Here is a 15,985-nt window from a genome sequence, read left to right on the forward strand (position 1 = left end):
TGCGGCCCGTGCGGCGGCCGGGGAAGGCTGAAGTCTCCCTCGCAGCACGGCTCCCCGGCGAAGGGTTACGTGAGTTTGGCTGGGCTTTGACGGAAGTCGGTGCGCACACAGACACGTCCCTTCCTAGATTCTCACAGCGTTTAGCTTCATAACGCAACATGCATTCAGAAATGTACCAGCAGTGGAGAGTTTCAAAAAATGAAAACACGCGTTGAGAGGACTATGAACAGCTTAGAATTACATCAGAAGTATTCATTTCTGGAACGGCACGATCTCCTGCATTTTGAGAGACCGACTTCTTTTTCCCCAGGTTTCAGGCACACGTCAGGTGGCACACCCGTCCCGGCGCAGGGATGCAGTACAGAAGCTTTTGGGAGAGGAACCCCCGGCTGTGAACTACCACCTCTACTAAGCAGCCTAAGTGAGGAATCAAGAAGTTCACCTGTCTTACACTGTCCTTATAACTCACACAAATTGCTTCAGCAAGCATGCGCATATGTTTTGAGCTTATCCTGCATATGCTTGTAGTTTCTGCGGGGCACCGATTCACTGCTTTACCAGACACTTCATGTACCGCTTGATAGAAGTCAGAGCGAGTGGTGCCAGTGGGTCCTGCTGGGATATCCACGTGGTCTAACTTTGGACATCACACTTGGTCTTCTGAAGGTATGTCTTTCTCTCCCTGTAAAACATATGGAAGGCAGTCTTCAGAAATGAGGCGTTGAATGGTAATCAGATAAAGTAGCAGCCTGAGGGAGCATCCTGACCAGGGCATAAATAACAAATAAGAGAGACACACAGATGGTATTTGTTCACCCATATATGTGACTGTGTGCTCCCCCCCCAGCCTGACCTCTATCTCCTGTAACCCTGCTCAAGCGATAGCCACTGATAACCACCAGTGGTGGTTGTAGTGGGTGCATCTGGTCGTAATGGCTGCATCCAGCTCAAAGTGGAATCGGGAGACAGATAACAACACAATAGCCAAGAGCTATGGTGCAACGGGCCCACCTAACCACAGTGAAAAAACTAAAATCTGTGGTCGGTAGGCAAATATGACTGTGAGTCAATCATCTTACCCCCCATAAATAGCGAGCAGCCCAAGAGCCCTTGGAGCTCTCCTGCACAGCAGCGGGCTGCACAGCAGATCTCCCCTTGAGCAGCAACGCCTCTCAAGGTTACTCCTCCAGGCTGAGAGACTCCTTGCCGCAACAGATCCTCAGTAAGGGACTAATAGCATGCTAAACTTTGAAATCTTAGCTAAGTGATATAAAGGATTAATTGCACATATATAATCCTTTAGACATAAACCGTTGACCAAGTCTGGGGCTAGGATTGTATCCAGCCACACCTAGACTCCCCTCTGAGAAGGAGTTTAGAAAGCAAGGGGGTCCTTTCTGAACCTCATGACTCAACGGGAGGGTCTCCCTGACAGTTTCATCCTGTCCTCTGTGCAGTAAATAATGAAGTGTACCTTGCCATCGAATCTTGTTAAACCACTGTTGCATTTACTATTGAACCTTGTTAACTCACTGTTTTGTATCAATAAAGTATATTTTTGCTTCTCTCTTACGAATGAAGTGCATCACTCCATCTGCGACAATATAAAAGAAAATCAAAGTACTAATTCTGAACAGACTACTTTGGGCTTGTTCTTCCGTGCATTCAGTAAGTGTAACCAACAGCAATAGCAAATGAATTTGCTTGTACCATATTCCATTTAAAGCTGCTGAAGACTGAGGAACATGGTACACAAATATTGATTTATCCGGGAATTAGCCGAATATGCTTTCAGTGAGTGAGCTCATTTTTTGTTTAGATAGCAAGCATTAAGCTGCTGAGTATGAAGCATCACCTATGACAGTTCCATGAGGACTGAATAGATGGAGGCTGGACAAAGTATATTGTTCCTTAAGAGTACCTAAATTTAGTCAGGGAGAGGAAGAATCCTCACAGGAAGATAATGGAAACTTAATCTTGAATACTTTTTCACAGTATGAAATTTCTTTCATACTCAGACAAGAAAAAATCTACACGTTATCTGTACCTACTTCAAATTTACCTGTAGGCTTTTTGGACATGCAGTTGCTGCTACTATGAAGTGAGTGTTCTGGAATTTTCTTATCAGCCTGTACATTCTGTATTGTAACTTTTAGAGATCACCATTCTGCAAGAAACAGTTATAATAGAACATGTTTGATAAATTTGGACTAACACAGGAACTAATTACCTAAGCACCAAAGAAATGGGCCCAATTCCACAAATTCATCAACCTACTGCATTATAAAAATCAGTTTTTAGTTCAGTGTTTTCTTAGGCTAGGCTGGCATGTTCTCACTATTTCAAGAAGACACATTACTAGATGCACTTTTTCTTTATATATTTAATAAAGTTATATATCAACAACTTTAGGATTTGTACTTTTGTTTGAGCACTTATCATTTTGGCAGAAGTGAAATATTAAATACTAGTACTAGACATGCATTCCTTTCATTCAAGCTTAAGAAAACATTTACAAAGTTGACAGATAACATTTATTAAAACATGTTATACAAAAAAGGGGCATGGGACTCTTCTATAAGAAGAAAATATTGAACAGTAACATTAAATTAAAACCATGCTGTACAATTAGGACAGCAATATTTATAGACAAAACTATCCAACCTCTGCAATACAGGCATAACATCTCACAAAATATCAAGATAGGCAAATTTACTATTATAAATGACTTGTTTAGAATAAAAACTTATAGCTCATTAAGGAAGATTCACTTGACTTGCATAAACAGTTACATTTCTGGAAGAAATATGGAATCCCATGAATAATAAAAAAAAGGAGCAGCAATCGACAGACACAGGCTTCAAGCAAAAATCAGAACTTACAATTTAATCACATTAAAAATATACCATTTTGTTTTCCAGCATCTTCCCCTAGGGCACTGACAGATTACAGTTTATAGCTAAAGAAGGCTAGCTATCCAATGAAGCATTTAAATGACAAAAAAACCAGCTTTCCTTTGTTGTTTTGAGAAAGGTTCTAATTCTGTTAAAGCAAAATACTCAATATACTGCTGTAGGCTCTCATAATTCAGAGACAGGTCACCTTTCTGGCACCAACGCAAAAGTGTTGAGATTACAAGACCTGATGTGCCTCCATTCTTTCAGGCTCAATAACACAGGGACATCAAGTGTGCTTTTTATGATGAGAAACCCAATACATCAGCCTTTGATCATCCACCTTGCTTTTGGTACAGGACGAAGTTTCTCAACCCCAGAAACACCTCAAATGAAAAAAAAGCTAAGACCCAAAATTGTACTGACAGTACCTTCTAGAGACTACCTGCTCACCCATAAAACGAATAAGGTAATGTTTAAAAAACAAAACAATAAAAAACCCCCAACAGTGGCATGTGAAATAGGAACTTCCTCCCTCAAAAGGGTCAGATATACACTTAATCAGAGATCTTAACCCTGCTAATAGCTGAATTTTTCAGAATGGCAGTTACACAGATTCCATGGTAATTAACATCTTAGTTACAAAATAGAATGAAAAGGAACTTAGCTGTAGCATCATTAAGTGTTCTTACCACTGATAGGACTATGAATGGTGTCACAGTAGCAGGAAATACTGAAAGCCTCCTGTGTGTACAATGATTCCGGTTTTCAGAAGACATTCACTTTACTACAGCCAACAGCGAGCAATATAAAAACACACAAAAGTTTCTAAGCCGTATCATTAAAGGTGATGAAGCTTAAGGGAAGATCAATCAAATTTATCACATACATATGCATTCATATTATATATATATATATATGGATCGCTTCCCTCCTCCCCACAAACAAGAAATAATTTCCTGTATCTTGAACAAGACCACTCCATTAGCAAAGATTAAGAGCTTGACAGAAGCTGCATATGCGTATATTGGTTTGCTATGTACAACTGTATTGGCCATAAATTGCAGGGTTTAGGGAGCAGGGGGCTGCAAGGGTTACTTGGGGCACAAGGTTGCACACTGCCCTGTGCTAGTCAATACAGGTTCTAGCCTGCACTGAAACTGATGTAAATGATCCACTGCATGCCAAAACTTCAACCAGAGGTGCGCACAGTGCCTCCGCCTAAACATATTTAAGAAAGAGTGGCAGCTGCTAGCAAGAGGTGCCGGGAGACACATAAGGAGAAGATACTCCTGGGGAAGAAACACATGCAGAGAAACTGAAGAGCTGCTCTTGGGAAAACACATGGAGAAGACACTGAGGACATGTATAGAGATGGACCCACAGAAGGACACACTCCATGCCAGAGGAGATTCACTTCTGAGGGGACTTTGGCCTATAGGTAAGCCACGCCAGAGCAGGTACACCTCTGAAGTAACTGAGGCCCACAGGAGACCCAAGCTGGAACAGGCACATCCCTGAACGGACTATGGCCCTGTGTCACCATGAACAGTGACACTGACCAGACCAGAGCAGCAGAGGGCATCCACTAAGAAATGAAGAGCATCAGACAAGCCAGAATGCATATGAGCCCAACCTCTCGCATGATCTGTCATCTCGCTAAAAGAGCTGGCACAGACTCAGTGCAACTCTCAGTTAAAACAAGGGAAACAGGCTACAAAGGCAGGGAGGAGAGGCATTAGACTTAAGTTGAGCCTGAGGAAGTGGGAGGAAAGATGTTTCCTTAAGTAATTTTTTGTTATCTTTTCCCCCAATACCCGAATCAGTGATTAGAAGTTTGTCAAAGGGCAATAAATTAAATTCACAAGAACACCACAAGTCAACTGTTTTGCCTGTGATAAGCAAAAGTAAGGATTTTAGACATGTATCTCAAGCTTCCCTTAAATCATCAATCCTCTCAACTGGATCTCATAACAATCATATCAGTATTTTCCTGCAATCAGTTGGTTTCATGTAAGTTAACATCAGAAAGCCAAGTGCTACAAAATCAGTGGAGCAACATTTGTTGGACTTTCAAGACAATGTCATAATATAGGGTAAAACAGTAATAGGCAAATATTAAAAAGTTACTATTCATGCTAAGTCATTAAAAAAGGACATGGTTCTATAATATGATCTACTGGACCTGTTATAAAACCTTTAAAGTGTCTCTCGCAGTACATTTTATTTTAAAGCTTTATTTCAAAGTAATCTAACTGCAAACAGGAGTAATGTTTAACTTTGAAATGTCCCATATAAAAGTCATTCCAAGCTGGTAAAAGAAACAGTTTTGCTGGCAGCTCTGTAGGATGGTCTGGATTTAACAGAAATAATTTTTTGCTTGACCACGGTTTTCAGCCTGGTGTTTCTGACCAGCCTTTTTTATGGTTAAATGGGAAGAGGCACCCTTAACCTTTCTATGCAACACTGAAGTGACAATTTGAAAGGGGTTGAGAACTAATGTAATATACAAGATCACTCTTGAAATGAGTATGAGAATGCCTTCCCTCAAATGTGATGGTACTTGCAGAAATGACACCCTGTATGTAGTAAGGCCTTGAAGAATGGAAAAATAGGGCCACTGAGTGCAAGAACCCTTTCCTCTACACTCATGTAAACAGGCAAGCATTACAATTTTTTTTTTTTTTTAATATTAAAAAAGACAGTGTTAGCAGTGTGGAAACAAACCATAAAGGGAATAAAATTTCTAAGTTTAAAAAACATACTTATAAAGTTTTATGGGTTTTTTTTTTTTTTTTTAAATACAAAGTGCTTCTATACATTAAGCAGGTTACAGTGTTAGTGAGCAAATCCCTGTTTAGTTACCTTGATTACAAGGGTTATATATGGCCACCATGGTATGCTGTAGAGTTCAATTAAGTGCTAAGAATAGGAACTCTGTGGTGCTGACCGACCATGCCCATTGCCAGCAATGGGTTCATCATATTTGGGAATATCTGTTTTAACAAAATTCCATATGAAAAATATCTGAAGCATTAGAAGATTAAGAATTAAGAGCCTCTTAAAAAAAAATTAAAGTTTGTAAGTAGAATGCCAGAAAATAAGTTACAGTAATTACAGCCCACTGAGTAGTAAACCCCCAGCTTGTACCAGACATTCATGTTCAGGATACAGTTCAGTTGTATCTTAAGACAATTTGTAACTGGGAGTTCAAAAAAGCATCTGAATAGTAATTATCTTTGTGTGGTTTTGCTTCACCATACGGGGTCATCTGTTTAAGTACGTTATCCTGCATATTGCAGTATCTAATACATAAATTGGGGCCAGACAGGCTTAGGCCTTCAATGCTGGTTAACCTTTTTCCCCATGCTACCAGCACTGGACCTAGACTATAATAGGAAGAGGTGATGTCCGTGTATGCTCTAAAGGCCCTTTCCTTTTTATAATATGTTTCAGTAAAGTACAAAGAAGGGTTAATTGCTTTTGTATAGGACTGCATTAAGCTTGCAACCCCAAAATCCTGTTGCCACCTTTACAACTGATGCATTCACTCTACCTGCAGAGCTGGCAGCATCTCTCAGAACTACAAACACTCCTCCATCTATCTCCAAGAATGAGAGCCCAGCATATAGATCCTCATCCTAACGAAGCAGAAGTGCCACTTTCCCAGCAAAAATCCAGCCTTCAGACATGAGCATGGTACCATGTTCTGCAATACCATTAATAGATCCAAATACCATACTTCCTACTTTTTTCCACAAGCGACTTCATTTGAAGAGGTAAACAACTCTGGCTGCTTGTGATCACATGTAACCAGTCACAGTAGTTCAGTACCAAGAATCTGTATTATAGTTCTTACTATTCAAAGAGTAAAGAATTAAAAGTATAAATACCTATCAATGACTAAATCGTCTTCCTAAAGCAGGTTTCTAAAACTAGATAGAAGTTCTCAAACAAGTTTTTGTACCAATAAAAAGTCAATTTGTGAATCCACAGTTTGGTACTTGCTACTGTAGTAAGCCACAAAAATCTGAGCAGAAAACTACAGTTTAAATGTTTGATTATTTTGGATAACTTCCAAATGTTACTTTTTTTTTTTTTGACAAGACGTACTTACTACACACACTTCTAGAAGCTCTCACAATGTAGCAATCAAAATCAAGTCAAGCCAAGAGTCATACAGCATTAGACCCTAGAGGAGCAAAGACAAATTATACTTAATGCAGACTGGAGTTTATACAGTGCTCAACTATATTTAAGTGCTTTACAGACTCTAAATAGAAATTGGCACAAAATTAGACATTTGTTTTACTGAAGATTGATAAAAAATGGAAGACAGATAGAAGAAAGCCAAACCATCTTTAACACAGCCTTTCATTAAGCAATACAGCAAAGGCTATTTAACGATGTAGACTATCTAATGATGCATGTTAAGTACGTTGGCAGTCTCCAGTTTGAGGTGGAATTCTAATTTTTGTCATTAAAATGTGAATCATATAACCTGGTTTGATCATCCCAGTTCTCTTTCTCATTAAGTAGGGCTACTTGAATTCCTGCTTCATGTAAGTATTTGCAGGATTTGGGTCAATTTAGAGCTGGGTTTTACTGTGAATTTAGAAGACTTAGAAAAACAACAGGGCTTCTAAATACTGCTGTGATTACAGTCAATGTCATGAAGACCTTACAGACCTCATTTTGCAAGCACCTTTCAGATTAACCATTTGCACTTCGCACATTGACCACTTGGAGTAATACAGTGGAAAATAAAATAAAAGTTTGGTCTGCTTACACCAGCATAATCATTAAAACTTGTTTTTTTCGAGAATTTACAATAGCAAGTACCAGACATTATTTGCATATTTAGTTTATTTTGCTTACTCTACTAAACAAAGGTAAGCACTAATGTCTTAGTTCATCTCAGTAGTACTCTGCTCAGCTTTAGAAGCTTGATAGGACTTTGTACAAGAGGTCACATGCCGATGAAAACTGTCCCGCCACATAAATCTTTTCCCACAGATGTTACACTCATATGGTTTTATGCCTGTATGAATTTTCATATGGCCTACAAGATGGTGTTTCATTTTGAATTTCTTACCACAGACACCACAGCCATAAGGTCGAAGACCAAGGTGCATACTCATATGCCGATCTCTCTGACTTTTGTGTGTAAAGCTTTTACCACACTGACAAGGATACAGCTTATCAGCATGTGAGAATCCAGTGAGGGACGTTTCTTCTTTAATTCCCGTAGCCATTTCAATGCCTTCACCGTAGCCTGCTGCTATCATAAGATCCTGTCTGTGAGCACTTAAATTTCCATCTGCCCTTTCACCAGAAAATTCTTCCATAGAAGAGCCATAGAAGTCAACTTGTTCATCATAATTACTTTCATCTGCCTGTTCGTCAAATTCTGCTTCCATCTTTTTGTCACCTATATGAAAGTCTTCAACACCCGAAGACTGGATTGAATGATCTGCCTGAATGGCATTCATGGATTCAGAAACTTGGTGTTCATCATATGGATTATCAACACCTTCACAGTCTTGTTCAAATCTTTCTGGTTTCACATGGATCCACCGCTTGTGAGACATGATGCTGGGTTTGCTATACATAGGTCTGGTATACTGATACTCTGCACTATCACTAGTTCCTTCTTCACCATCCTGACTCGTCATTCCAGTGCTAAGTCTATCATGTTCTGTTGAAGAATTACTGGGAAGGTACTCATGTTCTGTCAATTGACACGACAGTTCATCTTTAGAGCTCTCTTCTTCATTTTCACCGTCCCTTAGTTCCTGCACTTTGTGGAATTCCGTCTGTCCTCCAGAGCCAAGTTCAAAGGTTTCAACAAGGCCATTGTAACTACTACTGCTTGGGGACTGATGATCACTGCCATGGTTCATCTTCTGACACAGAACTGTTGGGTTCCCCTCTAGCACTTCGGTGCATTTATCCACTACATGCCACATCTGAAGGAAACTTGCTGCTGTCAAATAACTAACAATTTCTGGAGCAGGCATTACGAGCCGACCTGTGTAGGTAGACAGAAGAATGTTTTCAAATACTCTGGGATTCATCACATCAGGCAGGACTATTCGCCTACTGTTTTTTAGGAGAACCTGATCACAGAAGTAAGGTGAGCTAGCTGCAAGAACAGCTTTATGGGCTCTGAAGAGATGGCCCTGAACTACAATGGACACATCACATAATTGTCCTTGCTGGCGCTGCTGGTTTAACTTCTGCAAAATGGTGCTAGAAAAATCTGGAAATTCCACTCGAAAAGAGCTTGACCCAGACTCCATTTCATTACAAATTTAGTGTTGTGCTGCAAGGAAAAAAAAAATAATCAGAAATTCTGCTTAGTAAAGTACTGATCTTTCCATTTCCTTCTTTTTCTTTTTTCTTTAACAAACAACGCTTAAGCAGACTCATATGGAACTCAGCCCAACATTTTCTGGAACCTATGTCACTGCTGTACTTTTATTTCTCCTACCCCACCTCATTTCCCTCTTTTCTGAAAGTTGTACTGAGGCCACAAATTGCTATGCCAGCACATTTTGTTGTGTTTCTTCCATCCAAGAGGACTCATCCAAGAGCTACAGCAGGAGCTACAAACAGCATGTTACCCAGTTGAGATAGATTAAGCATTTCAAGCATGAGTTTAGGATAACAAAACCAGTTATTTGATGAAATTATAGCAATAGAGTTCTAACTCCAGGATGTCCCAGAGTTTATAACAGTATATGAAAGATTCTGCATTTCAACTGCCAACTAAATCATCTCATTGATCCCCCAATAGAGACTGACTGTACTCTTACGAAATATCCCACTTTAAATGAAGTTTTCGAAAGCCAACATATTGATTCATACAATGGCAAAGGCAGCACAGATAGAACCCTAGTGAGAATGAGCCTTATGACTCTTCTAGTGATATTTCCCTGTCATTTTATTAACTGAAAAGTGGAATAGCAAAATCTTGTACAGTTGCAGGACTATAATCCAATCTTTTAATTCTGAGCTTCTCCAGATGTTATTATAACATTCCTTACTTTAAGAAAAACCTTACAGAATTTAAAGTGTTAATCAGGAGAGTGATACCTCTGCTGTACAGAATTTTTTCTGCATGTACCTTGTATATTTGTAACAACACAACAATTATATGCTAGAAGCTCAGCTAAGAGCTCACAGATTTTAATGTTTGTATTCCCACATGATCAAGGTGTCTTATTTCAAAGTTAACAGTCTTTTAATCAGGCATACAATTCTTTAAAATGTCTACTTTAGATTTTAAATTGAATTTGAGATAAATTTGCATATTACTATCATTAGAAATAATGATGGAAATTTAAATGCAACTACAAAAGACCAACATTAACTACCTGAAAAAGTGAAACTTGTGCAATTTTTCAATTCGATAATGCGTAAATTGAATACAATGGAATTCCAGAAGAGCCATGGAGTAGCAAGCGTTCTTCCTCTGTCAAGTTCTGTTTCTCGTAAGTGGGAAAGTGTCAAAGTTTTAACAGATGGGGCTGCACACCTGAGAGAGAATACTTAGTAAATTAGCAGATAGCATATGCATACAGAATTTAAAGCACTTTGTTAATATCGTGCAAAATTAGAATTTGCGTTACAAATGGAGGACTCTGAAAGTACTTCTGTGGAAATATGGAATTGAGCAAATATGATTATGAATCCCTGCTACAGAGAGCCTGTACAATAACCATAGCACTTTCCATACAGTTATGTAACCATCAATAGAAAACTGTTCATTTGGTGCCCTGTGTTAAAATGCCGACACATCGGCACAAATGTATGACTGCTAGGTGCAGAAAAAGCAGCAGTGTTTGCTTACAAAATGCAGACTATACAGGAGTGATTATGTAAATCACTCAATGTTTAATCAACAGCTCATAGTTACATAATCCCCTCCTTACCATTTTAATCTGTTTTCCAACGCATATTCTTGACAACTCTCCCCCACTCCCCAAAAAACCTCAGTGTTCCACCTCCAAAGTTTCAGAGCTAGAAAAGGCTGACAAGCATATGGAGCATAGGTGAACACAGATTATTCACTGTTATCTTACATAAAGGTGACTAGGACTTCCATAGAGAAGAGAGCACGGGAGTCAGAAAGCCATCAAGACTTTTCAATAAATACAGGCTCAAACTCCTTGCAAACATTGAAACTGGCATCTTCGGCAGAACTGTGAAGATTATGCTTTTAAATTTCCTTTTCATTTTTCACTGGAAGCATGGTATCAATCTGACTCTCTTATAAAAGGTCTCTGAAGAAAACAGGCTGGGAAGAATAACCTGTTATTTATGAAACCCATTTGTAACCATAAATAATCACAGCAACAGTGTCAAAAGAAAAAAGGTACCTTTTTTGACCACAGTTTCCTTCTTTCTTCAAATCTTACACTAATTTTCAATGCTGGGTAGCAGGAGGAACTGAAAGGACTGAATAAAGCTACCATTGGAGGACAGTCAAATGACTAAAAATTTTGCAGTTGAGCACCATAAGTTGCTGTATACAGTCACATTCACTTTTCCATTTTCATAAATCACTACTGTTTTACTGGTTGAAACAGTTGTTTAACTTAAGAGGTGTTTACTAACTGCCTTGGAATCCTCAGATTTAAGGTGAGAATCAGTCATAATTTTTTTTTTTTTTTTTTAAAAACACTTGGTGCCACAAGGCAGTTTTCCTACAAATACTGCCTCATATAAATCATGGGTGAGCAGTTACATTCTGTTGAGACAGTAACCAAGATGCATCAACTGAGGAAACAGCCTAAAATGTGCAAATCTAGCACACTACTACTTTCAAGTGCTTTGACTAACAGTGTTATGAAAGAGGAAGACCCTTTACATCACAAAGCATTACTCCCCAGAGAGTCCTCACCTTCAGCCCTCACAGATTGCTTTAAGTATGTGACAAGCTAAAAATGATTATGCATATCCTTGAACAAGCTTCTTGAGATGTATTCCCAAAAGTATATGGAAATTTTCACATGAAGGTGCAAAACAGAAAATAGCACCATTTCCCCACCTTTCAAGTGAAATAAAAAGTCTAGTTTTTAGCTGTTGTGGTTTAGCTTCAGCTGGCAACTAAGCACCACACAGCCGCTCGCTCACCCTCCCCCCCCGGTGGGATGGGGGAGAAAATCTGAAGAGTAAGAAAACTTGTGGGCTGAGATAAGAACAGTTTAATAATTTAAATAAAATAACACTAATAGATTGTAATGAAAAGGAAAATAACAAGGGGGGGGGGGGGGGGAACAAAGCTGGGGGTGGGGGGGGGAATGATGCAACTGCTCACGACCCACCGACCAACGCCCAGTCAGTCCCCGAGCAGCAGCGATTGCTGCCCCCCGGCCAACTCCCTCAGTTTCTATACTGAGCATGATGCCATATGGTATGGAATAGCCCTTTGGCCAGTTTGGCTGTGCCCCCTCCCAGCTTCTTGTGCACCTGGCAGAGCATGGGAAGCTGAAAAGTCCTTGACTAGTGTAAACATTACTTAGCAACAACTAAAACATTAGTGTGTTATCACATTATTCTCACACTAAATTCAAAACACAGTACTATAACAGCTACTAGGAAGAACATTAACTCTACCCCAGCCGAAACCAGAACAGGACAGTAACCAACTCACCAGAAGTGAATTACCACAAACTGTCATACCTCAAGTGTAAATGTGGAGTTTGGATTGACCTAGCTGTCATGTAAGTACTTTTAGCTAGTCCAAGAACACTCTGAATGATTGTCAATATAAACTGTTCAGTAGTCTGAATGGTTTTTAATTCAGTAAATCCAACGCAATATTAGAAACAGCAGATTTTTACGTTACTTCCTTAGAAAAGGAATCTCCGAAAAGCTTGCAGTTCAGCTGATCTTCTTCAAGTTGTCACCTACATAATAACAGAAGACCACCTTTAAATTTACTGTTTTCAGCACTCCTCAGTTTTTTTCCTCAAAGCATCACTCCTGCCACACAACCAAATCCACTTCAGGAGACCAAATCGGCTACTGATGTTTTTCCAGAGAGAAACACAATAATATGCCTGCCAGTTCAATCGTTACTTTTTCTTTCCACTTTGTTTAAAACAACTTGACAACATTATTTAAGTATTTCAAACAGTTATTTTATAATGTACGCTAGATACAAGATATCTACTTTTTTTGAACAATCAGATTTTTTAATGCAGAAGCAGTTCTTTACCTCCTTTTGGAATATTCTCAGATTTAAGACTCTATTTTTCAATACTTGCCTATGAAAAAGACAAGCCTTCAGGATACGTTCAACTGAAATTTAGAGAGACGTGTCTACAGACCTTATATAATTACTGCTAGTCTAAAATGCCACCTTTCAGCAAGGACTCAGCATGCCACCACAGAAACAATTCCAGGTGGGAGCAGACTTTTATAGATTTTAAGTTCCCATGAAAACCAAAGCCATCAAAACGTAAGTAAAACATTTTCTATCAGTAAAGCCATACACATCAAGAAAACTTTGTTTTTCCAAAGAGGTTTCACTTCCTCCTTTTACGATCCATGGTTTCTGCATTTTCTTTATCCCAACTCATTACGAACAAAGTCCTTCTATTTTAATTAATGAAATTAGTCTCCATGCTGCCACACTGAGTGAAACATACAAGGCACATTTCACTTGCTTAAAAATAAAACTACTTTAAAAAGCGCTAGTGGGTAGTCACTTCCGTTCTCCGTGCACAGAGCTTTTGAAGAAATTAATCTCTTACATCTGCCATGGCAGCACGTCGCAGTGCTACAGCACCAGCTGCCGCAGCGGCGGGGCCCTGTCCGGAAGGCGTTACAGACCGCGGCCGCAGGCCCGGCCAGGCCCCGGTGCCGCCCCCCCCCCCCCCCCCGCGGCCGAGCGGCAGGCGGACCCGCCAATGGGCTCTGCCTGGAACAGAACCAGGAGCGGAGCGGGCCCGGGTCCAGCACCCGCCTCCACATGGCCTCCCGCGGCTCCCTGGCCTGCCGCGGAGAGCGGCCCCGGCCGGGAAGCAGCGCGGGAGCCCTCAGGCGCGGCGGGGAGAGGGAAGGCCTCACTCGCCGCCCCGCCCCCGAGCGGGCCCACGGAACCAGGCCCGGCGGCAGCGCGGCCTCCCGCGGGCCGTGAGCGGGCAGCGCCTCACCTGCGGGCCTCAGAGTCTCTCGCATAGCGGGATGCGACCCCGGCCCCAGCGCTCGGTGCGCCCAGCACCGCCTCCGCGTCCCAACCCGGCCGACGCCGGAAGCAGCCCCCTCCCCCCTTCCCGCGGGGAGCTTCCGCATCCCCGTCACATGACGGGCCCGGGCCAGCCCTCCCGCTTCCTGCCCGCGAGGTGGCGAGAGGGGGCGGGGCCGCGAGGGGGCGGGGCCGTGAGGGCCCGCCCCGCCCCCCGGCCCCGCCGGGGCCGCCCCGCGGTGGCCGCCCCGCGGTGGCAGAGCGCCCGCGCGCGGCTCTTGCCCGGGGCGGCGGCGGCGCCCCCTGCTGGCCCAGCCTCCCCCAGCGGCGCCGCTCGGAGGCGCCGAGGCGCGGGGAGGGCCGCGGAGCGGGCGGCCTCGGGCGGCGCTGCCGCCCGCGGGCCGGGACCTGGCGGGGCCCCGGCGCGCCCCCTTGCTGCCGCGCGGGCGGCTGCAGCGGCGGCGGCGCCCCGGCCCCCTGCTCCCGGCTCCCCGCGCCCGCAGGAGGCCGCGAGGCGTCCGCGCTTCTCTCGCGTCCGTGCGGCGGCGCCTGGCGCGCTGCCCGCCGGCCTCCCGCAGCCCTGCGCCCGGCCCGCCGGCGGGCAGCCGCGCCGCGGCCGCGCCTGGCAAAAGGCCCCTCTGCTCAGAGAGCTGTCGCGGCCCCGCCCTGCGCCGGGCCTTCGCGGCGAGCCTGGCGCCCCGCGCGCGTCCTGTTCCCAAGGTGCCTCTGAAAAGGCTGCGGGGACGGCGACGGTCGCCGGAGTCGCCCGCTGAGGGGCGAGAGACCCGAAACGCCGGGCGCCCGGAATTTCGTAGCGAAGTTTGAACTAGCCTAAAAGGTAACGGTCAAGGGGCAAAACCAGGTATGGCTACAGACAGCAGTAAAAAGAGAGCAAGAGCACCATCCTAAAGATGGAGTGTAAGTGCTGCTGAGAAATCCAGGAGGAACTGAATATTCTTGGAATCCCCTGGAGGAGAAATAAATGATGATACATAGTTACTATGGCATCACGTCTTCAGCTGGTCTCCGAATACAGTCGGTGATTTTTGGACGCCTGTCTGATGGCCACACAGAAGACCTGGAAGCAGACTGTCTGGTGAGGGGCATGCAGTCTGCCCTGCCAAACGGCACTGCTGCCACAGAGTAAATTAGTTTTGCAAAACTAAATCTAAACTAACATTTGGTAGCAGCAACTAAAGAGAGCATATCATTTCATCAAAATTTCTCCATTGTTGAAAAATATTGTTACAAGGCTGAGACTAATATATGCACTATAATTTCTTACGAACAATATGGAAAGCATTAACTCTAATGAGCACCAGATCTCTAAAACAAGTTGTTTGTGTTACATAAGAAAAGAGGCACAATCCAGCAAGCCATCAAAAGCAGGTTACTTTACACATTTCACAGAACAAATGCAATCTAATGCCTTGAAAAGGAACAAAGGAGATGATACATTTTGGAGCAGAACAATGATCTTCCCCAGTCCAGCTTCCCTTTTTTTTTTCCTTGGCAAGTTAATGTGCTTTGCGGGAAAGGGTAACAATTTATAATATGCAATTTTGTAGGAATTTATCCACAAGAAAATTTTATGTTTAAGTTTACTTTTACCACATTACTAGTTGTCTTAGTATGCCTTGAGGCATTATTTTTCTATTTATTAAAATACATGTCTTTATTTTAAAGTTACGACTTCTTACAACTCTTGTAGTACTTCTTGTAATTTTCTGAGTGGGAGTTAACGCATATATATAAGGAGAGACTGAATCCCTGCTGTCTTCTCCCTACATTCTAAATACATGATTTTCACATTCTTCAAGTCCGTTTCTTTGGATTAATGTGGCATTCGCCTTTCTGATTTATTGATGATCTAGAACCAAGAATCATTCAG

At 42.3% G+C, this 15,985-nt stretch overlaps 1 protein-coding gene across 13 annotated transcripts; it reads right to left on the reverse strand.

The window, feature by feature from the left end:
• Nucleotides 1–38: 38 nt before the first annotated feature.
• ZBTB43 (zinc finger and BTB domain containing 43) lies at nt 39–14,216 on the reverse strand. Of its 13 annotated transcripts, XR_012045698.1 has the most exons (8): nt 14,063–14,206; nt 12,556–12,811; nt 10,832–11,210; nt 10,274–10,434; nt 7,990–9,219; nt 7,012–7,086; nt 2,063–2,167; nt 39–682 (listed from the first exon to the last, which is right to left on the reverse strand). XR_012045698.1 is itself a non-coding variant. In XM_072883157.1 (6 exons), exons 5-6 carry the CDS (start codon nt 9,194–9,196, stop codon nt 588–590), a joined length of 1,302 nt encoding a protein of 433 aa, XP_072739258.1. In that variant the 5' UTR covers nt 9,197–9,219; nt 10,274–10,434; nt 10,832–11,210; nt 12,556–12,811; nt 14,063–14,206; the 3' UTR covers nt 39–587. The 13 variants fall into 13 exon arrangements, 9 of the variants coding, with proteins under 9 accessions (XP_072739258.1, XP_072739257.1, XP_072739252.1 ...); XR_012045699.1 differs by lacking the exon at nt 7,012–7,086; XM_072883157.1 differs by lacking the exons at nt 2,063–2,167; nt 7,012–7,086.
• Between the last annotated feature and the right edge of the window lie 1,769 nt (nt 14,217–15,985).

The sequence above is a fragment of the Ciconia boyciana genome, chromosome 18 (assembly GCF_034638445.1).
Source record: "Ciconia boyciana chromosome 18, ASM3463844v1, whole genome shotgun sequence".
In the NCBI taxonomy this organism is placed as follows: Eukaryota; Metazoa; Chordata; class Aves; order Ciconiiformes; family Ciconiidae; genus Ciconia; species Ciconia boyciana.